General features: G+C 39.2%; 1 protein-coding gene across 2 annotated transcripts; it reads left to right on the plus strand.

Annotated features, from left to right (window-relative positions):
• Window positions 1-115: 115 nt before the first annotated feature.
• Window positions 116-18,450, plus strand: LOC119790015. 2 transcript variants are annotated; one of them, XM_038295302.1, is made up of 11 exons: window positions 116-398; window positions 2,424-2,512; window positions 8,762-8,800; window positions 8,888-9,013; window positions 9,091-9,162; window positions 9,246-9,296; window positions 13,258-13,302; window positions 13,629-13,706; window positions 13,800-13,859; window positions 15,908-15,952; window positions 16,043-18,450. In XM_038295302.1, the coding sequence occupies exons 1-11, from the start codon at window positions 209-211 to the stop codon at window positions 18,269-18,271; spliced, it is 3,024 nt and encodes a 1,007-aa protein (XP_038151230.1). In that variant the 5' UTR covers window positions 116-208; the 3' UTR covers window positions 18,272-18,450. The 2 variants fall into 2 exon arrangements, with proteins under 2 accessions (XP_038151230.1, XP_038151229.1); XM_038295301.1 differs by having other exon boundaries at window positions 13,800-13,858; window positions 15,904-15,952.
• The last annotated feature ends 6,846 nt before the right edge of the window (window positions 18,451-25,296 follow it).

A 25,296-nucleotide genomic window follows, 5' to 3' on the forward strand; every position in this document is an offset into this window, starting at 1 on the left:
GCGTTTCATTTTTTTTTTTTTTTTTTTTTTTTTTATAAATAAAATTAATTTCAATTGAAAAAATTCCTATTGGGAAAAAAAAGAAAATCCATTTCCGGTTTAGACCGGAAGAGGATTCCGTTTCTTTCCTTGCAGCTAGCAGAAGTAAATAAAAAAAGGGAGAAGTTGCAGATAAATATTTGAGGATATCTTCCGTTATCGGGAAAAAATGCCCCGTGGAAGCGAGATCCCGGAAGGCATCAGATCGATAGCTGTCGATCTGCACAAAGCTGGGAAGGGCTACAAGTTCATTTCAAAGACTTTAGAGATTCCTCCCTCCACCGTAAGGAGCATTATCGTTAAGTGGAAACGGTTTAACACCGTGGCCACGCTGCCACGGAGTGGGAGACCCACGAAAGGTAAGGTGATCCGACGTCTCCGATATGCGGTTGCAGTCCCTGTTTTGCATAACCTGTCCCTAGGAATTTTCCCAATTTTTTTTTTAAGCGTCTGATGAATGAGGAAAATGGTTGCGCAAAAAACCGTTATTACGGTAGCTATGTAGAAAAGCGCCTTCGTGTTTGTTGACAACACGGTAGCTGGTTGCGTTGAGTCAGCTGTTCTGTGATATTGAGGTAAACCGTAAACTGATTCATTTTGTTTTGACTGAGCAGCATATCCTTGAATTATAAATGTTATCAATATAATTAAGTTTATTTCTATAGCACCAATTCACAACACGTCATCCCAAGGCACTTTACAGTTCACCAGATCATCCAGTCAAATTGATTCAAAGTTTTCTATCTAAGGAAAACCAGTTGATTGCATCGACTCATCAACTCGAATGCAATCCTTTACACTAAGCATGCTTATAGCGACAGTGGGGAGGAAAAACTCCTTTTTAACAGGAAGAAACCTCCAGCAGAACCAGGCTCAGTGTGAGCGGCCATCTGCTGAGGCCCACTGGGGTTCAAGGAGACAGAAGCAGAGATACAAAAAGCAGCTGTAAAAGGCGGCCCTGTCCAGGAAACACATAGCCAAGGCAGATGAGTTCCCATGTCAGAGGATGAAGAGAGCACATCCAGCCAGTCACAGTCAGAGAAACAGGACTACACTGAAAAAACAGGCCAATCTATAAAGAAAGGTGTTGATGGCAGCAGCACAGCTGATATTTCTCTCCAGGATGGAGTCACAGCCAAACAGGAACAGACGAGGCAAAGCTATATGAGAAAACTCAGGGAGAACATAACGTTAGAGATTGAACTAACAGATTCTGCAGAGTGGGAAAATAAAGATAGAATGAAGCGTATCGGTGTTTTAAAGGATCACACTGGGGCGATGACATGCTAAAAAGAAACAAAATGTACCAGTTTATAAACAGTGCATTATTTGCATTTTGCTGGCTGACAAAAACTTGTTAGAAAATTTTTTAAAAATTTATAATAGGATTAGACTCTTCTAAAAATAACAAACTTCTGCAAAGCTTCTGACATAAGTCTTCTTTTATTTAAGTTAAAATTAGATTCACATCCCCTCTGTTTAGTAAACAAATATAATACATCAGCCAACCGATTATAAGTGGCTGATAATAGCATTTTTTTCTTTTTCTTGTATCAGCATCTTTTCCTATTTATTATTGCATTCAGCAGCCATGTATGGGGAGCACATAAACATATGTTGCCACTCCCTCCCTTGGTTAACTCTAACAATCACTAACATTTAGTCATTTTTATCACATAGATAGAGAAAAAAAATCAATATCTGCTTCAAGAATCGACACAAAATCTTCAGCAGCAAAATATCGGGCATAGATTAGACTGATATTAAAATAATCTGTATTTGCATCAGTCTTACAAGCTCAATGCTCAATTTCTACTTTTTAGTGTTCTATTATTACTAGGGCTACAACCAACCTTTTTTGAAATTGATTAATCTGTTGATTATTTTTTTGATAATTGATTAATAATTCGATGACCATAGGTTCCTTAAAGAAGATTGTCTTCTAAAGTAAACCAGGTGAAAATAAAACCTTTCCACTTGAGGAGTTCTGAATAGAACAGATTGACAGACAAAAACCTTTTTATTAAATCTTGAATATAAAATGTTTATATGTTAATATAATGTTAATTCTGGTATAATTGCTGCTCTAAGTGGGTTTTTCCTTTAGTTAAAAGCATATTTTAGTCTCTAAACTCCAGTTCACAATTAAATGATTGCTACATTATTTGGCGATTATTTCAATAATCGATTAACTGTTTCAGCCCTAATTATTACATTTTATCATCATACTTCACCTTTGGGGAAATGCTGAAATCGGTGAGGAGAGACATGTTCCTGCTGTTAAAATGTTTTGTTGTTTAAATAATAGCAAACTAAAATAAAAAAAGCCACTTGTCCAAGTTGCTTGCTTCCATCTTGTTAACGTGTGATTCTTTGTTTTCTAGCTGGAAAAGTCCCCAGATTGAACCTCAGAAATCTGGTCAGCTTTTCGAAGGGGAATCCGAAAAGAAAACAGAAAGGACAGTTGGATGAGGTAAAGCGGATTTAAGGGTATATGGGAGCTAAAGGGAATCACTGCAGCTAAAGAAGTTCACATTCACATCTTGTGATCCAAACATTTAATTTTATTTGTACATATTTTATTGACTTTTAAACAAAATTACTTTTTTTTTTAATCAGATCAATTGTTTTTAGCTTTCTTTGTTATTTTTGCACCCGCTAAATAAATATAACCAGTAAGTCCAACCCTCTTCCATCCATTGTCCATAATTTCATGTAGAATAACTTTCTATCCTTGCAGTCCACTTCCACTTAGTTACCACCTATCAATGTAATACATTATAAAACATCGTTCCACCCTTTCATCCAGTACATATTTACCCATCCTCAGCTATAATCAAACCACATCTATTGAGCGTTATCTAGCTAACCTCTATCCTTTCGGTTTTTTAGCATCCCCCCATCCCTCTAGTACGGGAGAGGATTAGGGCCACTGAAAAAGTTAACAGATTTTTAAATTTTATTTCTGTATAATATAAGAAAAAGTCAGAATTCTGACTTTAATCTCAGAGTTCTGACTGAATTTTGACAGCTAACAAACATGTTAGCATCAAGCCGTAGCCACGTCTGTCTTAGAGACTAAACTAGCTCTCTTGTTTTAATCACTTTCTGCTCTTCCATTAAGGAAATAGCATCACTGGAGACCCCTCGGACACGTAAAAAGTCGCCTAATTCCATCATTTTCCACCAACTGAGGGCTACATTTATTAATTGTTTTATTTTTATTAGGTTAGAACCTCTTTCTAAGTCTTGACTTCAACCTGGAAACACGTGGGTTCCTGTTGACCCTCATTTTCTAAGTGAATATGGCTGCTGCTCGTACAAAGCAGTAGAGTTTGCAGGAATTATTTCTATTCTTATGATTATTCCAAATCAGAAACGCAGGATTTGCTGTACCACCTTTGTTTGTGTTTAACTTTAGTGTGTTGTTAAACGCTTAAAACTGAGACAAAAATGAGCCTTTGTGGAATCGATGTGTGGATGTAATGTGATTCCTAGCCTGGAGCTGTGATTCCTGAGAGGAAAGATAAAAAATAAAAAAATTAAATTGATTGCATTTTTTATATTTGGTAAAAAAATCAGCAAAGATTTTGTAGGCAGGTCAAAGCTGGGAATAAATGAATTTCAAAGACTTTACAGGTTCCTCATTCCACAGCTAGAAACACTGTGAAACAAACCAGTTCAATGCTGCAGCTGCACTGTGGAGGATAATGAAGCACAGAGAGAGGAATCCTGGATTTAGAGGTGAAGCTGAAGCCTTTAGCCACTTTGACAATCCATCTAAGTGAATAAATGAGCACCTAAAAAGGCGCTTATCATTATTCTGCTCCTTTTTGTCACTTTGTCTTTTCACCTTGTTTTGGGGAAAATTATTTTCCCATTTATTTCTCTTCTTCTTCCATTTTAGAACCTAAAAGTGAGCTCATTTTCTTTTCTATATTGCCCAGAAATGTTCACTCAGGCTGCATAAAGCTTATCTTACTGACACATGAGAAACTGTTTTTCAGTATTAGATGTCAAATTCCTTTAGATTCAAGGTTATTCAACAACCCTCTCTTTGTTCCAAACTGTCTGGAACTTGTTTTGGTAAAGTATCATTTAACTCCTCCCAGCTGTTTGTTTGAATGTTTCTGTAAGTGTGTGACCAGACCAAACCGAAGGTTAGAAAAGGCTGTTTCTGTTCCACCTTCCAAGGATCTCTACATGCTGTTTGGAGGAAGATGTGCAATATTGTTCTAGTTAAATACAAGCGAAGAAGATTTAATTTTTTGATCACAGCTTCCTTAATAAAAGGTTTTAAAGCAGGAGTCTGTTTTCTTATATCAAAATAACCTGCACAAGACCTCTCCACCATTATTAATGAATATATGCAGAACCATTTCACTGAATTAATCTTTTTATTTGGTGTGGGGTAAGACAAGACCTGTAAGGGAATATAATTCATAGCAAATTAATCAATTCATCACTGGCTGTCCTGCTAGTAACCCTCTGCAATAATAATTCTCATTGGCTGATTTCCTGCATGGTTTACTTAAAGTTTCTGCTCCATCACAGCTGATTTAGAGCTCATACACATTCTCAGCTTCTGGAGAACTCTAATTTGGGTCATTTATTTGGTTTCCTGTGTTTTGAACAAGAAAAGCACATCTTAGGACATGATGTCTTAACCCTGCTCTTTAGGACCCACCACCCTGCAGGTTTTAGGTGTTTCCCTGCTGCTGAACACCTGCTTTAAATGAATGTGTGTTTAATTGGCTTCTGCTGCAATAAAGGACATTCTAAGGAAGTAATGCAATCATGGTAATCAGTTGTTCTGGTGCAGAGATGCATTCAAACACAAAGGAGTGTGAAGGTTGAGAAAGTTGTAGGGGATTTGTGTGTTGTGAACTATTTCTGTTTATCTGATATGACTTATACTATTAACAACCTCAAAGACATTTAATTTTTGGCCATCAGTTTTTTTTTAAATCAAAAATAAATGTTTATATTCTTAGTACTCTGTTATTCCATGCACCATTAAGATTAAACCCACGTGAAGTATTTTTTTGGGGGGCGGCTGCACAGTGGGTAGCACCTTTGCCTTGCAGCAAATAGGGGAGTTCTCTCTGGGTACTCCAGTTTCCTCCCACAGTCCAAAAACACGACTGTTAGGTTAATTGGCCCTTCTAAAATGTCCTTAGCTGCATGTGTGCATGGTAGTATGTTGCAGTCTTGCTCTGTGACAGACTGCTGGAGATTGGCACTGGCCTAATATGATAATTGATTTAAAGTTATTTTATAATAGATTTTTAGTCATACAGTAAATATTTCTTGATCGTTTTGTCTAAACCTGTTTTTTTTTTTATTAATTTTCTTTATAGTTTTTATTTAGCATTTTTTTCCTAAGCCAAAACTTAATCGGTTTGAATGACAATAATATAGAAACAACACTTACATCAATATTCAGTATAACCAAATTTTAATAGAACAGGTATATAAGGAAAAAACAAATCTGATTCTTCATCTGCTGGAGCATTGGCTTTCTGGCCTCTTTACCTTAAACACAGAGTTGTTCTTTAACTTTGTCCCATCTCTGGTGAAAAGTGTCCAATTTTACATCAATAAGAATGCAGTAATTTTTTTCCCATTATTTACACCAATTTTAATCTGTGATTCCACAAAGTTATGGTAGGTGACTTCACCTTTTCCCACTGGCGTAACTTTCTGAAGGACTGAGCTTTTGAGTCCGTGTTTTTTCCTCACTCTCCCGCTGCTCTCGAGTCGCCACCCCTCGGTGAAATATCATGGGATCTGTCGCTTAGGGATATAATATTATTTGGGGTCCAAATAACAGTGCCAGCTAACCCAGAGCCAGCCAGACTCACAGGACACAGACTTACAGGTGCTGGTCATAAAATTAGAATATCATGAAAAAGTAGATTGATTTCAGTAATTCCATTTAAAAAGTGAAACTTGTATATTATATTCATACATTACATACAAACTCATATATTTCAGATGTTTATTTTGTTTAATTTTGATGATTACAAATGACAACAAATGAAAATCTCAAATTCATCATATGAGAAAATTAGAATATTGTGAAAAGGTTCAAAATTGATGGCCCCTGGTGCCACACTCTAATCAGCTAATTAACTCAAACCACCTGCAAAAGCCTTTAAATGGTCTTTCAGTCTAGTTCTATAGGCTACACAATCATGGGGAAGACTGCTGACTTGACAGTTGTCCAAAAGACGACCATCGACACCTTGCACAAGGAGGGCAAGACACAAAAGGTCATCGCTAAAGAGGCTGGCTGTTCACAGAGCTCAGTGTCCAAGCACATTAATAGAGAGGCGAAGGGAAGGAAAAGATGTGGTCGAAAAAAGTGTACAAGCAAGAGAGATAACCGCACCCTGGAGAGGATTGTGAAACAAAACCCCTTCAAAAATGTGGGGGAGATTCACAAAGAGTGGACTGCAGCTGGAGTGAGTGCTTCAAGAACCACCACACACAGACGTATGAAAGACATGGGTTTCTGCTGTCGCATTCCTTGTGTCAAGCCACTCTTGAACCACAGACAGCGTCAGAAGCGTCTTGCCTGGGCTAAAGAGAAACAGGACTGGACTGCTGGTGAGTGGTCCAAAGTCATGTTCTCTGATGAAAGTACATTTTGCATTTCCTTTGGAAATCAAGGTCCCAGAGTCTGGAGGAAAAGAAGAGAGGCACTTCATCCACGTTGCTTGAAGTCCAGTGTAAAGTTTCCACAGTCAGTGATGGTTTGGGGTGCCATGTCATCTGCTGGTGTTGGTCCATTGTGTTTTCTGAGGTCCAGGGTCAACGCAGCCACATACCAGGAAGTTTTAGAGCACTTCATGCTTCCTGCAGCTGACCAACTTTTTGGAGATGCAGATTTCATTTTCCAACAGGACTTGGCACCTGCACACAGTGCCAAAGCTACCAGTACCTGGTTGAAGGACCATGGTATCCCTGTTCTTAATTGGCCAGCAAACTCTCCTGACCTTAACCCCATAGAAAATCTATGGGGTATTGTGAAGAAGAAGATGCAATACACCAGACCCAACAATTCAGAAGAGCTAAAAGCCACTATTAGAGCAACCTGGGCTATCATAACACCTGAGCAGTGCCACAGACTGATCGACTCCATGCCACGCCGCATTGCTGCAGTAATACAGGCCAAAGGAGGCCCAACTAAATACTGAGTGCTGTACATGCTCATACTTTTCATGTTCATACTTTTCAGTTGGCCAACATTTCTATAAATCCTTTGTTTTTATTGGTCTTCAGTAATATTCTAATTTTCTGATATGATGAATTTGAGATTTTCATTTGTTGTCATTTGTAATCATCAAAATTAAACAAAATAAACATCTGAAATATATGAGTTTGTATGTAATGTATGAATATAATATACAAGTTTCACTTTTTAAATGGAATTACTGAAATCAATCTACTTTTTCATGATATTCTAATTTTATGACCAGCACCTGTAAAATTAAAATATAAGAAACCTGCAAGAATTAAAGCACAAATAATAAAAATAAGTGCATGAACGATATTTGAAATATAAGGTTCCATATATAGACTTTGGCTGTACATGACATATGGGACAAACTTCTAAATTTGATTTTGCTGCTTGTGAAGGAGGATAATCACTGATGTAGCTTAAAGGGAACCCATGCATGCATGGATGGATGAATTAAGCTTGTGTCCATACTAGCGATGCAGGATATATTGACGTTGGCATCGGTATCGGCTGTTATTCATCATTTTTTTATACATTAATATTTTTGAGCCCTTTATAAATAAAACACTAAAGGCAGGCATCTGTCTATAACTAAATGTCAGTGTACTGTGGTTCTCTTGTGTTCTCAACAATAGGAAAGCACTCAATAAATACAAGTTTGAGCTGATTTTTTGAAAATATAAACCCTATTGAAAGCGTTCGGGTTGAGTAGCTGCAGGTCCATCAGCCTCTATCCTTAGATCTGTGAACCTTTTATCACAAAATTACCAGCTTGCTTTTTCCCAATGGACAGTATTTTCTTGGCTATCATCAGTAAAACACGTAGAATGTGTCTATGGTCAGCAAAACTTCAGCGAATATAACATTAGGCATCTAGAACATTTAAAGGGATTGATCTTTTATTAAACCATCCATCTTAAACAATCCATTTCCCCATTGTGGGACAAAAAAAGGGATTTTCTATTCTATTTTTTATCTCTTCTTTAGTAAGCAGATGATCCCAAAACATTTTTATAATAAATTTTACCAAATTGTCTCCAACATAAAGCTACTAAGGGGTCGTTTACAAACATCAGAAAATGCCTAAGGAGGTTAAAAAATTCAGCTTTTAAATTTCCTCTCATATTCCTTCTGCTGCTGATTATTAATTCCCTTGTGACTCTTCTTGCAGGTACCCTACAGTTCATCTACTATCATTGAATTAACTTCTAATTCACATTTGTCTTTGATATTATCTGTATTCTGATTTAGATCTGTTCAAATTCCTGTGTGTGATATCTACCTGTTGAAAGGTGTTTTATAAATATTTTTTATTATTTTTATTCATTTATTTACTGTTTTTCTTCTGTATTTGGGATTTGACTCTTCTTACTTACTTTTCATCGTGGAATAACTCTGTTACAGTGAAATATACCTGCCAGTAGTGAGGTTATCACAAAAGACTTACGGTAGATTTGGTTTTTCTGTTTCTCTCAGGATGATCCTACCAGTGATAAAGATGAAGATCCTGATGAGGTAAAGTTAAAACATTTTTCTGAGAAACATTGATTTACTTTTGTATGGAGATTACTTCCATCGTTCTGTCTGCCCATCAAAATGCAGCCAAACGACATCAGCGAGGCGTCAGGAGCTGCATCGAATGCAGATTCTAAGGCGCCTCATACAGAACCTTCTAAAGAAGGTCGGGGGTCATCCAGATCGACCCTTCTCACTGGAGACGAAGAAATGGTAAGACGTGTTTATCATGAGCTCATCCCAGTTTAGAAAGAGAGAGCGGTCACCGTTCTGTTGTCTTTAAACTTCAGAGAGACGGGAACAGCAGCAATCAAGAGGGTGACAACGCAAGGCAGTCTGAGTCGGATGAAGAAGATCCCATGGTGTGAAGATATAAGATGGATTAGCAAACTTTTAAATCCTTTGTACCAATGTTCTTATAGGATTTCTTTTATCTGACCTTTAGACCAGTTTCCAGTTTGCCAGATCAGCAGCGGAAGACGAGGACCACAAAAGGGTAAAACACACCGACGCAAACAGTTAAACAGCCTTCCAGCAGTGTTCATACCTGCTGAAATTTCACCTGTTTATGTTGGAACCATTAGTGCGAAGCCAGAATTCTGCTCCGATTTTATAAGGTCATTTTAAACTGACTGGTACTACAGGTACAATAATGGTATGGGAGCCATTTTTGGTTGCCTAAAGATGATTCAGGCGTCTATAGAATATTTAGAGCTTTCCAGTTCCACAGTGTAGCTATTAGCTTAATCAGTATTAGCAGGAAAATATATAGTACCGTATTTTCACGACCATAAGGCGCACCGTACTAAAAGGCGCAGTCTCAGTTATGTGTGCCATTTCTGTATTTAACACACACATAAGGCGCACCGGACTATAGGGCGCGTTTTTTATATACAGGTACATGTACTCTACTACCTTTAAATACCTCTACTGCGTATTTTAAAAATACAGCGGGAGCAAAACTGAGTATGACTGAGCTTTATTCATGTATTTATTACAAAGTATTAATCAAACCTGGGAGCTGGCCGTGAGACAGACACATCGCAGATGACAAAGCGCTGTGATCACTCCTAAATTAACTTAAAATCCTGAAACCTGCCGACAGAATATGTTCGCTTTTATTACCGGTATCCTGGTGCCTGCAGTTTAAATTATTTAGATGAAAAACACCTGCCAGCCACCATGGTGAACCTGGAGGCTGCTTGGCCTAGAGGCTGCTGTTGAAGGGATTTCTACTGTCAGTGCACCGCTGGTATGTGGGGGTCTGAGCGCCTCCGACAGAAATAGATAATCTGGATGAACTGACTGCAATTATTAAGTTTTCAGGTGGCCTTTCTCACTTAAAAACATATTAAACTACTTTATTCCCACTGATCACAGCAAATATAGCTGCAAGATTTAGATTATTCAGATAAAAAAACACCTGCCAGCCGCCGCGGTGAAGAGGAGGAGACCCGCCCAGAGGCTGCTGTTGAATTAAGTTTTCAGGTAGAAAAATAGAGCGGGGGCAAAACTGAGTATGATTGTGCTTTATTCATGTATTTATTACAAAGTATTAATCAAACCCATCAAAGTCATCATCCTCTGTTTCTGAATTAAACAGCTGCGCTAAATCAGAAATGCCAATTTCCCCTTCTTCGCTGTCAGAGTCACTTTCCGTGCCGGGCGGCTCCTCAGAAATAATGCCGGCTTTTGCGAAAGCTCGAACAACAGAGCCAGCAGACACGTTAGTCCAAGCATCTACAGTTCATCCGCAAACTGTGGCGTAACTTGCCCGGCGCTGCCTTCCACTTTTCGTGAAACTGGTTTCCGTCTGTCATCCATCGCTCCCACGCCGCTCGCAGCCTTACTTTGAACGGCCGGTTCACACCGATGTCGAGCGGTGGAAGTTCCTTTGTCAGACCTCCCGGGATAACGGCGAGCACAGCGTTTATTTGTTTCACCATGTTTTTGACATCGGCTGTGAGATGGGCACGCACGGAGTAACAGATTAACAACGATGGTGATGCGTGGAAAAAAACACCTGGTCTCCTCACATACACCTGCCTCAGCCATTCTTTCATCATCTCCTCATCCATCCAGCCCTTTTCATTTGCCTTAATATCATATGTCATTAGAGCGATGTGTCTGTCTCGCTGGCAGCTCCCAGATCAGCTTCTCTGATTGGTTGATGCGGCGCTTCCAGCAGCAAAACTTCAATTTTTCCATCTCGAGCAGCAGCAGCGCGTTGGCGGTGCGTCAGATGCTTAAACGCTCCCAACGCGCTGCGCCTGCTGCTCAAAACGCGCTGCTGGAGCTTTTGCTGCACCTATACGCGCGTCAACCATTGACTTTGCATGTAAACTCGCTGCACCTGCTGCGTCCGGTTCACACCCATGTCAAGCGGTTGATTAACAGCGAGCACAGCACTAATTTGTTTCACCATGTTTTTCTCATCAGCTGTGAGATGGGCACGCATGGAGTCACAGATTAACAGCGATGGTGATGAGTGGAAAAAAACCACCTGGTCTCCTTACATTCACCTCCCTCAGCCACTCTTTCATCATCTCCTCAATGAGGTGGTCTCAAAAGTCCGCAGTTACAACACACATAGGGCGCACCGCACATTTTAAGGGAAAAAAGACGTTTATGTGCGCCTTATAGTCGTGAAAATACGGTAGTTCAGTTCTTAATTTTTCCTTAAAAAGGCATGGGAGGGTTATGTAAGCGTAACGTGACAGTAGCCAGATTGATATGTGTAGAACTGAGTTGAATTCTACGATATCTGTCTGGGATGCTGCCGTTCAGTCTGTCCATGAAAAGGAGGGACGTTAAGTGAAAGACTTCGAGTCGATTGGGTGACATGCCAGCTAGTACCCGCCTTCCGTAACACACTTTCAGCCAGTCGTAGGTAGCAGCGAATCGTGATGTTTCAGATTTAATACAGGGTTCCCGCGGGTCCTTAAAAAGTCTTAAAAGGCATTGAAACTAAGGCCTTAAATGGTATTAATATGTCTTAAATCAGTCTTTCGTAGGTCTTAATATTTAAAACCTCATAAAAAGGATTATTTTTATTATGATTTATATTTGTAATATAAATAAAACATTAAAATTGACCTTTTTTTATTTAAAAAAAATAATGGCTCGCAATTATTGGTTCCGTCCCGATAGCGGAACCAATAAAAGCGTTGTTGCGGCCGGGACATTTTGGAGATGCGCCATTAACTTTTTGTCTGGAAAATATGAGCAAGTGTAAATGTAACGAAAATTGTCTATCTAGCCAAGAGTTTTCTCCATGGCTAAAACCAGGGAACATACATGAGGCCCAGTGTATTTTGTGCAAGAAGCGATTCAAGCTCAGATTGATGGGAATTAAGGCAGTGGAGTCAAATGCGAAGCACAAAACACAAAGCGTCAAAATCGAGTTAGCGAGAAACAGCCGGTATTTCTCAGTTTTGTTCCACCCTTGTCTCTGCAACGCCTCCACTTATCACCAAATAAACATACTAAGAAAACGATACAAAGAAAAATAACTGCAAAAAAGACTTAGCACTGGTTATGTTTTGGCTTTAAAACTGATTTGTTTTGTTCCCTGCTAAAACAAAGTTTGTGAATTCAGTTAAATAATTGTTAAAATATATCTGTCATTTGTGTGTTTTTAGCTTTCTTCCTGTACGGGAACCTTTTCAAAATTTGAAGCATTAGTGTTATAATAAACCTTTGGGTAAAGTTGTCGCAAGCAGGTTTTACTTGTGTTTCTTTTGAATTTTGGTCTTAAATTTTTATATTAAGTGGCATTAAAAAGTCTTGAATTTAACTTGCCTTATGCTGTAGGAACCCTGAACATAGATCCGATTTTTTCCATTCCGACCCAGGCCACTTGGTTATGTGGTCCTGAATCTGATACGAATCTGATCTTTTCAAATGCGACCTGTGTGGGAACGGCCAGGTCGCATTTATTCGACCTGAACGTCATTAATAACTGACAAAGGTCACTATTATGCGTCTTGCTACGCAGAAGCGGCAAGAAAAACAACAACCATGGTCGATTAAAGATCCAATCTAGTAATCCCATGTACAGCTTTGGAGGACAGTAAACAGATGGGTTTAGACACACAACCAGGATGGTAACAGATGGAAGAATATCCTTGGGTCTGATTAGTCTTTAGTTATGTAGAGCCACAATAAACTGCATTTATTGTGGCTATCACAGTTCTTGTAAAATTGGAAAGAGGAAAGCTTTAGTCTTCATCGTTTTTCTCTTATAGCTGTAATCTATTCATAAGAACACTGATAAACTTCTCATTATGGTTATTTTAAGATTTAAAACACTTGTAGCTGTTGGGAAGAAAATATAAAGGAGGTGTGTTGTAGAACTCTTATGTTGTTCTGTATACCTTTTATTAAGAGAATGTTTAGTGAGTGTTTTTAGCTATTTCAGAATAAATAAATGTCTTTGTTGTGAACCTATGTTTTAGGTTGAACCTCCCGGACGAGCCTCTGACAGAGAAGATTCAGAAAAGGTAATGCTGAATCATTCACAGGAAAGAAATAATTATTACTAGAAAAAAGTTACGATTCTGTAAAGTTACAGCATTATCCAAAAATCAGCTCAGAATGCCGATTCTAACGCTGGGTTCACACTGTAAGGAAACCGTGCTGATTTTTGTCCCGATCTTCCCAGATTATTGGGATGGATCCAAAGCTAATCTTAAGAGATAATCCTGCTGTGTTCGGTGCAATAAGAGGACGTATTTCAGCGCAGAAAATCAAGAAAAAGTCAAATATCTTTAATAAGAGAAAATATTGAGGATTAAACAAAAGGCCGATGTTTTGTTTTTCTTTTAAGACTCCAAAGAATTTCAGCATTATTGATGAAGACGGAGACGAGGCAGAACCATCGGATACTGATGAAGAAGATCCACTGGTATTGTTTTTATTCTGCTTTTAAATTTAGTTACAGATTCAATAAAATCATAGATTTTAGATCCTCATAAGACTTTTTCTCTTTGACCATTAGGCCAATTATCTTTTTGCAAGAGCCAAAGGTGGAACTGGAAAGTCTTCACACCATGAGAAGGTAAAGCCATGGGAAATGGAAATATCAGGTTCTACCTCAAGTCCACAAAAATCACAGTAGATTAATTATTAAAGGAGTGCTTCTGTCAACACACAGTCTTTGCACAGCTTCAAATTAAGTTTGAGGTGTGGACTTTGACTAGACCATTGCAACCTTGAGTCTTTTCTATTTTAAACATTTGTTTTATTTGTTCAAGATCATTGTTGAGATGGCCTCATATATGACTGTGGAGCTCATGTTCAAACTCAGACTTACAGGGTTCCCATACCCTGTAGCTGTAAAATACAGCCCAGATCATCAGCCCTCCAGCACCGTGCTGGGCAGTTGGTTTCACATGTTTCTGCTACTATGCTGATGTTGATTTTCTGCAGACATCATGCTCTACTACCATGTAAGGCTGATATCAAGCTCTCGGGATAACAGAATGAATTATTTGTGGTTTCTTTGGTGAAATCTCATTTTCTAAAAGTAAATTATAGAAGGATAGACCGAGCACTTTAGCTACAAAGATCATCAATGCAGGAGCCATTGGGGAGCTTAATGGAACAGAGCAGGTTGGGAGGATTACTTCTGCATAACAATTGGGATCTTGGATTTTAGGGAATGAAAAGCAACAATTTTGGGACAAAATCATAAATTAGGGCTCAGCTAGAACACATAACTCATGCAGAGAGTAAACATAAAACCCAACGAGATCCCTTCAGATCTAACAGATGCTGTTTTATGCATATGCTTTCTACTACTGCTAATTAGCAATAGCATCATTGTTTTTTTTTCTCTGTGTCTAAGTTAATTGAAGGGCAGAATGTTTGTTTGCGGTTTCTTTCAACCACCACAGATTTCTACATTTCTTACATTGCAGTTAAACCCTCCAGATGGCAGAATGGACTGATTATGTGCAGAAATGTGAGAGTTACAGAATCACGATGTGGTTCTCCGATCTAAAGTGTTTTGCTGGCTCAGCTGTTAGCAGAAACTGGATTGTTGCATGCAGCTGGAAACATAAAAGGAGAGGGGAGGTAATTGAGTGCCTTGTTATGAAAAGAGCTTGTTGGTATAACTGACTTCTTTACTGTTATTTTTAATTAACTTATTTATTTGATAGTAGAATAGTTTAGTTGGCAGATACTGTAGTTTGATGACTGGTTTATGTTGACTGTCCGACTCTATTCTGCACAGGCACTTTCAAAATAAAAGCATGCATTATATACAGACATTACCAGCTCTACATGAGGATGGAAAAAATACAGGCGTAAATAAATTGGCTAAGAGAAATCTGTTAAGTTGGTATTTAGGAAATAACAAATGAATCATAAAAAAATGGAAAATAATGTGAAAACTGTATATTTATCAGGAAAAGCATGTTTAAAAAATATTTGGATGGTTAAAAAATACTACTTACTGATCATTAAAAATGGAATGCATGATGCATTTAATGGCATACTAATTTAAATGTCAAGCTACTTATTTGGCCCAGGGATATCTTTATTTTATTTGTTTAGTGACTGAGTTTTTATTTAATTATTAATGTATTTCTTGTTATGCCAGGACAGTTTCTCCATTGACTTTGGGATACAAAATACATCATCAATCGTATGAAACTTTTTGCTGCTTTGTACCTGATTATTTACTTTTTTTTATTATTTATATAATATTTATTTGTTTATGTTTTGTTTGTTTGTTTTCTTTTTGGCCATTCACACTTTTTTTTATTCTTATATATCTCGATTTCAGACCTAGCAATAATTAAATCTACACCTCTGAATACAACTGAGGGAAAAAAGTTTCAATATAGTTTGGAGAGAATTTACAATAGAGTCCCTTTACATGATTTTTAAATGAATCAATGGACTTCTGATCGTTTATAAATAGTTATCTCTTCCCTAATTCATAGGCAGCGACCCGTTTGTTAGCCTCAGATGAGATTTAAAGGAATTTAAATCCTTTTACTGTTTTATTAGTTGGTTATTTAAGGTTTACTGTGTTTTCCTTATGCATTGATGAAAGTGTTGCCTGTTCATGCCTCCATTTCTTGTTTTTTACCGCAGAAAAGATCAACTTCCAGTGATGACGCCTCAGAAGAAGATCCAATGGTTTGTTCTTTTGTTCTTGTTGTCTTTTTGAGGGGGGTGGGGGGTCATTATGTTTAGCGTCTAATTTTTGTTCCCTAACATGTCATCCAGGAGCAGATATTTGACCCCAAGTTTGATGGAGAGAAGAAGATTTACTCTGGTTCCTCAGTCAGTGTGAGAGCTCTCCTCCTCCTCCTCTTGACTTTCGTCCTGAAGCACGACTTGTCAAAAGCAGCCACCAAAGACCTGCTGGCCCTCCTCAACCTCATGGTTCCTGGGTGCATTCCCAGCTCTCTGCGTTTTTTAAAGAAACATTTGACTGAAATTGACAAGAAGACCGAGCTCCACTTGTACTGCCCCAGGTGCGAAAACTACCTGGGTATTGAACCTGGTACTGAATGTGGAGTGTGTCAGCAACGCTTGAGCAAAAAAAGTCTGCTAGAGAAGGCAAACTACTTCCTGGTGATGCCGCTAGAAATCCAGCTGCGGAAAGTCCTCACTCGTATTCACTCAAAGTTGGGAAAGCATTTCACCAGACAAAACTTTGTCTCTGACATCAACACTGGAGGTGAATATAGGCATGATGAGCAGGAAGGCAGTATTACGCTAACCTTTACATGTGACGGTGCTCCTCTTCTCAACTCATCCAAGTTTTCCGTCTGGCCCATCCTGTGCACCATAAACCAACTTCCATATGTGGAGCGGTGTAAGAACGTTCTTCTGCACACTTTGTGGTTCGGCAAAGGAAAGCCTCTGCTGCAGTGTTTCTTCACGCCGTTCATCAACGAACTCCATAAACTTTCTCACGAGGGCTTCACTTGGGAAGATGAGAGCGGTTTAGAACTCAACACCAGAGTGACGGCCAAAATCTGCGTCTGTGATTCTTTGGCAAGGTCAGCGGTGCAGAACTTCCAGCCATTCAGTTCGGAGTTTGGCTGTGGGTTCTGCTACCACAAGGGGGAGCTGGTTCAGAAGGGCCGGGGTTACACCAGAGTCTATCCTGTACAAGCTGACGGCTGTGACCTGCGGCACATGGCTGAGACGGAGCAGCTGGCCTCCTTAGTGGTCCAGAATGAGTATCCACAGGGTCAAATGGGCGTCAAAGGTCACAGCCCGTTGCTTCTGTTGCCTTCGTTTGACGTCATCAAAGGGTTCATCCCTGATTACATGCACTGTGTTTGCCTTGGGGTTGTCCCAGAGTTTGTCAATCTCTGGTTGGACCCTCTTTATGCCAGGAAGCCCTTCCATCTTCCAGCTCAGAGTTTGAAGGACCTGGACGAAGCTTTGTGTGGAATCCAGCCTCCCGATGAGATCAGACCAAGACCTCGGGGCCTCAGTGACAGGATGCATTGGGAAGCATCTGAGTGGAGAGCCTTTGCTCTCCTCTACTCTCCTGTAGTACTTAGGAAAGTTTTAGCAAACGTGTACTATAAACACTGGATGCTTCTCATTTCATCTCTTCACATCCTCCTTTCTAAGTTTGCCTCTCAAGAGGAGATCAGCTTTGCAGAGGTGTGCCTCCTTCAATTCGTCACAGAGGTTCCTTCTCTGTACGGCCTCGAGCACTGCTCCTTTAACTGCCATTTGCTGGTGCATCTCCCTGACTGTGCCCGTAACTGGGGTCTGCTCTGGGCCAACTCGGCCTTCGTCTTTCATGACGTCCAAAGCAGACTCCTGCAGACGTACTCCAGGACTCAGTCTGCCTCTCCGCTCATCTTTAAGCAGTTTGTTTCCTTCAATGAGATCGTCAGAAAAGGAAAAGATGTGCTGAAAGATGCCGGTGCAGAAATCACAAGCCTCTTTTCTTCTATGACAAGCTGCGGTTCGCTTACCAAGTCCTCCAACTACATCGGAGAAGATGTTTTTACTTTGGGATGTGGCTCTCAGAGATCTCTAACTGCCAGAGAACTTGCTACATTGCAGAACAAAGATACATGGCCCACTACTGAATACTCCTGTTTCGTCTCCAGAGGTATGTTGGTCACTACTTTAGACCACAGCGTCTCATGCAAAAGGAACAACTCGGTCATAGAAACGACAAGCGGCTTTGGTCTGGTGGAGTCTGCGGTTGTCATAGAAAAGGATTGCAGCTGTGACAAATCCTCCAGCTGCTCCTGCAGAGAACTGGTTGTTTTTTGTAGAAAACTGCTCTCAGCGAACTCCCAGCCAACAATCCTGAACACGCAGATCAACAGAAACATCGTAGAGTTCCTGGTGAGAGTGAGGAGCTCAGATGAACTGTTTGTAGTGACGTGTCAGAGCATAATCTCCAAATGTTTTGTGATGCAACAAAAGGGTGGGCTATACCTAATGAGACTGCCGGCAATCAACACTCTATAAGGGTTCCATGCAGTGTTTCCATAATCTCGCAACAGTTTTATGTGATAAACCTTATTTTCCGTGTGGTGATTAGATATTTATGAAATTCAACCATCCTGCATTTTTGGCAGTGGTGGCTTGTTCATGTTGGGAGTTAAAGATGCTCTACTATAAAAGAGCATTATTCAGTACATGACTGGCCTGTCAACAAAGTATTCACTGAAGAAAAATCCTTGTATTTAGACTCTTCCCATTGAGCTAAAATAGATGAAGTATGACGAATTTTACATATAGAGGGTGGAGTCGTCTAGCCTTGTGAGACCATCCTGATCTCGCAAGCTTTCAAGGTTTCACTCGCTAATCAGTCTGGAGACTCTCCGTTAAAGAAAATTTGGAGCCGTTCACCAAACGAACGTCCAATCAGCGTTGGCTTTGAGGCGGGTTGAGGTGTGACGCATCGAGAAGCGCGACCATTCAGTCTAAAGAACATGGCGGCTTCAGCTGATAAAACTAGCGTTAGCGTGGCTATCAAGCAAGTTTTATCGGAATTACAGAGTATTTCTTCACTGAAAAAAGAGATAAACACTGCTCTGGAGGCTTTTCTCAGAGGAAAAGATGTTTTTGCTCTTCTCCCGACTGGTTTCGGCAAGAGTTTGATCTATCAATTGGCTCCTTTTCGTCGTCGCTCTGTTAGTACGTCATATGCTTCGTTGATCTGATTGGTTCATTTGGCCCGTCTATCACCAACATAGGCCAATCAGCTAATCAGTATTTTCGCCCCTTCCCAAAATTACTTCAACGGAAGGTTTCCAGATGGATATGCGGAGCAAATCCATCTGGCGGAGTCAGGTTAGGAGTCTTCACCTGTGCCTTCAACATACTTATAGCACAGATTTAATGCACTTAGGTACATCACTGGGAGATTTTTCCCTTCAGTCTTTTTAGTTTTAAAGACAATTAGACACCCAAGCAATCAGGAGCAAAGACCAAATTTGAACATTAAAGTATTTTCAATTGAAGGCATCATGTATGGTTAAAGTTTCCTGCAGGGATATCTGATAAAAACCTGGTTAATAGGGTGAGCACCTCTCACTATTAGAGGTGATTCACCTAAATGCTCCACCTGTCTATAAAGGTCAAGGAACACAAGTAATTTTCTCCTGGAAGCATTCAGTGTCTGATCCTAGGAATGTTGGTGATCTTCAATTGACTACAACTCATTGTGTGCTCCCATCAACTCTGAAGGGTTTATATCCTTTGAGGATGTGTCAATAGCTGTTACTAGCTGCTAAGGGTTGATCTAGCGAGCTGTTTCATGGGACTTTTGATTGAGGAAGTTGACTTTTAGCTATTAGACGTAATGAGACTGTTGTGATCTTCTTTATGTGGAGCAATATTGGCAGCCACTCTAAAGTTGAAGAGTTTGAACCTTAGCATACATTGGGACAGTTTGCAGCCCAGTTTGAAGCAGATCAAACCCCCAATTTACACTACGTCTGTCTCTATTCCACTACAAACTCCAATCTAGAAAAACATTATCTGCCATGAGACAATTTAATCTGCCTCGGCAGGACGGCCGTGTTCGCACAGCCTTCCATCACAATTTCACCTGAATCAAAATCACTAGCAGGAAACCGCAATGTTTAAGTAAACCAGTGGTGGGACGTGATAGCACTTCTACTCATGGTTAAAACGCGATCTGTAATTACAATCGCCACTTTATCATTAAGCATATATCAACAATTTAAACCACCCTTCTTTGCTCCTAAGTTATGAACTTATGAGCACAGCAAAACAAATATTTATATATTTTATCAACTATTTACATAATTGGGCTGCTCAGTGATGCAGTGGGTAGCACTGCTGCCTTGCAGCAAGAAGGTTCCAGGTTCAGTTCCTTGCCCTGGGTCTTTCTGCATGGAGTTTGCATGTTCTCCCTGAGCATGCGTGGGTTCTCTCCGGGTACTCCGGCCTCCTCCCACAGTCCAAAAACATGACTGTTAGGTTAATTGGCTTCTCTAAATTCTCCTTAGGTGTGAGTGTGTGCGGGAATGGTTTTTTGTCTCTGTGTTGCCCTGCGATGAACTGGCGACCTGTCCAGGGTGTACCCCGCCTCCCGCCCTCAGACAGCTGGAGATAATCACCAGCACCCCTCACGACCCCACTTGGGATTAAGCGTGTCAGAAAATGGATGGATATTTACATAATCCAAACATCTCATAAGTTGAAAGATTTAATTATTTCTGTTTTTAAAACCCGTAATAATTTATACATCCTCTCTCTAAAAAAAAAATCCTGCTTTAGAAGTGTGAACACTACATGAACATTAATAAAACACAATTCCTCCCACTAAATATAATAAAAGTGTATGCAAACAGGGCTTAAAATACATTCGTTAAGAGTTTAGCATTTGCTGTAAAAAAGTTAAAGCTCCATTTCTAATTATGAAAACAAGTACAACAGTAGAGCTGTTTATAAATATGACCTTACAGAGCTCAACATGCAAATTTTAGAGCGTCTAAATATATCAACCATGTAGGCTATATTTTCTCCTTAATTGACTTACGAAGACAAAGAATCCATGTTTCAATGCACTTTACCAGGTAGAGAGTCGTTATGTTTTTCAGACGTGGTCTTTCTTGGCTATGAAGCTCGTCATCTGGTTCAATGTGAAGAATTTGTGACGCAGCTGTGGATGCTAACGTTGAAACGTCAACGTCGTCTATGCTGCCTCAACATGAAATGCACTGAGATGGTTTTTAAGCTTGAATAACCCAATTGGACCAATGCTTATGTTGCTGCTTGTGCGTCAGATTTAATGATGTACAAGAAACAAAAGAATACAAAGGTTCCCATTTGGCATATTAGCATGTATTTTTAAAAAAACGAAACGTTTTACTTAAAATTAGATTGTTATAGTGCTAGCCTTAGAATAAACTGATTCAATTTTAAAGGCATTCCCGAAAACCCCACTATATTAACAAAGATACATCTGTGTTCATTAATATAAGGTATCCAAGTTAAAAGTTTAAGGTTTTGCATAAGAAACACATTAGATAAGAAAAAAGATGCAGCTTCTCTGTACTCTGTGTATTCACCCATTGTAGAACAAAACGCAAACTTTTATGTCCCACTTCCGATACCTTTGCGTCAACTTTCCCTTTAATCGATATCTTTAATTACCAAAAAGACACATGCCTCTCAGAGCACCTGCAACACCTGCTTTGTTGCAGAGTGTAGTGGATCAGAGCGCTTCTAATGTAAACCAGGACTGGAGCAGAGACGCAGTCGCTGTAAATCTGCTGTTAGTCTGAGGCCATTACGCTCATTTGGAAGAAGGAAAGCCCCCTCCAGTCTCTGCCTCAGGTAGAGATGTTTGTGAATGTTGACGTCTTGTTGACACGTGATGACAGGATAGAGCAAGAAATGGACAGACGGACAGTAGCTCTGTAGGTATAGATCATGACTGAAAGAACAAGATCCTGGATACCAGTGGTTGAAAAGATTTCTCCGTAGAGTGGCCGACTCTACGGAGTGGCGTAGAGTGTTCCTGTTGGTAGAGGTTTGATTTGGACTCATTTGAAGGTTCTCCAGACATTTCCTACTGGGAGGGGGAGACTGCAAAGCAGAGCTGGACTCATTAGAGGCTCTTTATTATGGGATCCAAAGGACTAATTTTCTTTTATGACTGAATACCCAATGATGACGGGAGAAGTATCTTTCCTACAACGAAGTGATGAGAGAAGAGCATTTTCAATAGGTGATTTTAACGTACTGCTTGGCACAGCCACTAATTCATTATGTTACTTTAGAACTGACCGGTTTTTGGGATTCTTTTTATTTTATTTTATTATTCTGGTTTTTTTTTTTTTTTACTGAGCTGTAAGAGCTCAAACACAGTATGAGAACTAAGATGACATGCATCGACAGCCGGACCGTAAGAAGAGCATCTAGGTTTGTGAGGATGATACCTACCAGTTTTCTCCAGTGTTCTCATAAAACCCTGCCTGTCACCTGTGTGCTGTACTGGCTGCTACAGCAGGATAGTTCTCTACAGTCTGAAGTTGTTAAGGTTAGACTAAAATATTGTTTGGTTCTTTTTTTATCTCCATAATGCAAGTATAAAATAAAGGCATGGAGTAATGCTTTCTTGGTTGGATGTATCCTAAGGTTCTCTATATAACCTGAAGACCAAAGTGGGGATTAGATTAGGAGAAAGGAAACAGGCTTTACAAACAGATCTCACAGTTTCTCCTCCTGCTGTGATCAAACCAGTCCTTTTGGACCAGAAACATTCAGAACATGAATCTAAACATAAGTGCCTCATTTTGGCTTTAAATCCGATTCTAAAGAGAAACGAGCTCCAGACTTTTTTTTTTTAGGTATTTAACTTCCTCATTAACTCCCATGACTGCAGTGGATGTTTCTTTACAGTAAAGATGATCCCTTGATATCCAGTGGGTCTGATTGTGCTTTCGTCCTTTAGTAACATCTCTGACTTTAACCAGACAGTTATTGATCACCTTGCTGCTTTGAAAGAGAGCAGGCACATGTTGCTCGCTCTCACGTGTTAATCTATTACTGTATCATAACTTTGTATCTATGTAAGTATATCAGTGGCGCATGTTTCCGTTTTCCTCTTCCTTAAGAACTTGTAAAAAGATTGTAAAATGTTATGACACCATGTTTTTTTTTTTTTTTTTACATTTTATTGATCTTTGTTTTTTTATTGAATGCTTTAAATCAGATGCTGTTAAAAGGCTGTATTTGTACATTTCCGATATTTTCTTATTTGCACAAGTATTGGCTTACTTTCCTTTTTTATACCTTAAGCTCACACTGTAAGCCTTTAAAATTCAACGTGTCAATTTGTTTGTTTTCCTACATTTCAATTTTTTTTTTTTACCTAAAATCATCAAGTCTTTCTGTTTGTTGTTTTATGCCTAAAAGAAAAAAAATCACTGACAGTATTAAAGTGAGAATCCAATGGTTTGATAGTCCCAGTAAAAAGCCAGATGGTTGTATGTTAATTATCAAACTGTATGGTTGTTCATGTCACCTTTTTTTTGTTTGTTGTTGCATATATGTTGCATTTTTGGTCTATTGTGAAATATATGCGTACTTTAATATCAATTTGAATTTAAGGATGTTTACAATGAACAACTGTAAATATATTCTTGTGTTTTAAACAAGTTTCTGCCCAATTCTTTGAAAGTCCTCCCAGGCTATTTAGAGATAATCTGCTGAAACTGTTACGATTTGGCTACTGTTAATTGACCCAAAAGCAGAGGCAGGGAGGCAAAGTTGAATCTCTTGTGGATTTAATAATGACTTAACAGAAAACAGAGGCAGGTTATCCAAAAATCCAAAAAGAAAACAAAATCCAAACAAACATGAAACCAGGAGTCCAAAAATCAAAAACATGAACACTAGTCTAAACATACCAGAAACCATGGAGACATCAGGGGAATCACAATCGTAAGGAGGAAGGCATAGAGAGAAGGAGTTGGAGCAAGTTTGAAGGTGTTTGACGAGGACCCAGCAAAGGGGGACTGAAGAGAGAGGGCTTTTTAAAGGAGACTGAGACAAAGAGGGGGCTAATGAGGAAACTGGGAGCAGGTGTGCAAAGAACAAGAGAGGGAAAGAGCAAGGGAAGAAGGAGAACACAAGAGGGCAGCAGAGAGCAACAAATAGAAACCTGGAAGACTGGAAATAACAAAATGATAATCAAATAACTAGGACTATAAAACATGGAGAAAAGAAAACTAAACACTGGAAAACAAGGAGTAAAGTAAGACTGAATACTCAAAAGAAAAACATAACAGAAACACCTGGGATTATTACTCCCCTCTGCACACTGGCCTTTCCAAATGGTCCGGGTTTTACATAACAAATTACACAAAAAGCATCCAAGCGGTATATTTAAACAAGATTGTAAATTATATTATTTAAAAAAAAAAAAAAGCCAGTCTTATAAAATCTAATTAATTAGCACTTGGGCATCTAGATCAAGAGAAGATGAATTGTTAGGGTGGTGTAAAGGTGCAGGGATGTTCCTGATGTACAGTGCCCCCCTTACTGCCTATGAGCATTGTTTACGCACCACAGTTTTATAATGACTACCTCCCCTAGAATAATGTGTCAAAAAACTTAAATAATCTCCAAATTGTTTCTTGAACATGACAAGTTTACTCTTCTCTCTACTACTATCACTGTCATAGCCACACTGCTCCCGGGCGCCGCACAATGGCAGCCCATTCCTCCCTTAGGGGATGGGTTAAATGCTGAGAGTGGATTTCGTTGCTCTGTACTTGTGACGGTGTAATGAAAATAAAACCCTGGAAAAGATTAATCCATCAGAGGCTTAAAGAATATTATTCTTTAAAGGTACAATGTGTAATAATTATTGGGATCTGCTGAAATAAATGTCTTTTTTATTTGTTATTTATTATCACCTATGAACTGAAAGTCTCAATTTTTAATGTTTGCTGTGCCTTAGAAATTGCTATTTATAATTACATAGGGGTGGGTTCGCATTTGTGGAGGCAGACGTCTTTTGCTCTACGGCAGCCCGTAGCTGACAAATTAGAGACTGTCGAGATGGCCATTAAATTCGAATGGGACTGCCGTAAATTAGGCCTATGTACAATCCTATACAGACTAATAAAATACTATTAATAAATGTACTTAGACAGATTTATCTTGTGTACACGAGTGTATACAACAAGAAATTTTGTTTAAAACAGCTCTAGACAATTTCCTTTTTTTAAAGGGCAGCCTTGAAAACAGTAATAAATACATACAAAAAATAGTAATATAAAAATATGACTGTATATTTACAGTTCTTAAATTTTCAGGGGAAGAAACTGTTGTGGAATCTGCTGGACCTGCATCGGATGCTTCGAAGTCTCTTCCCAGAGGGCATCAGGGAGAACAGTCCATGGTGGGGGGGTGAAGGGTCATTTATAATGTTAGGAGCTCGGAACACGCAGCGCTGGGATGAAATGTCTTTTATGGAGGGAAGAGGAGCCCCGATGATCTCTGCT

This window comes from Cyprinodon tularosa, unplaced genomic scaffold (genome assembly GCF_016077235.1).
Source record: "Cyprinodon tularosa strain WSP-4 unplaced genomic scaffold, ASM1607723v1 ctg352, whole genome shotgun sequence".
Taxonomy (NCBI): domain Eukaryota; kingdom Metazoa; phylum Chordata; class Actinopteri; order Cyprinodontiformes; family Cyprinodontidae; genus Cyprinodon; species Cyprinodon tularosa.

Bases quoted from the DNA above. Each gene is read 5' to 3' on its own strand.
- LOC119790015 (XM_038295301.1), top strand. From the start codon at position 209: ATGCCCCGTGGAAGCGAGATCCCGGAAGGCATCAGATCGATAGCTGTC. The intron at 13,303-13,628 runs GTAATGCTGAAT...TTTTCTTTTAAG, and splicing joins ACAGAGAAGATTCAGAAAAG to ACTCCAAAGAATTTCAGCAT. The intron at 13,859-15,903 runs GGTAAAGCCATG...TTGTTTTTTACC, and splicing joins AAGTCTTCACACCATGAGAA to GCAGAAAAGATCAACTTCCA.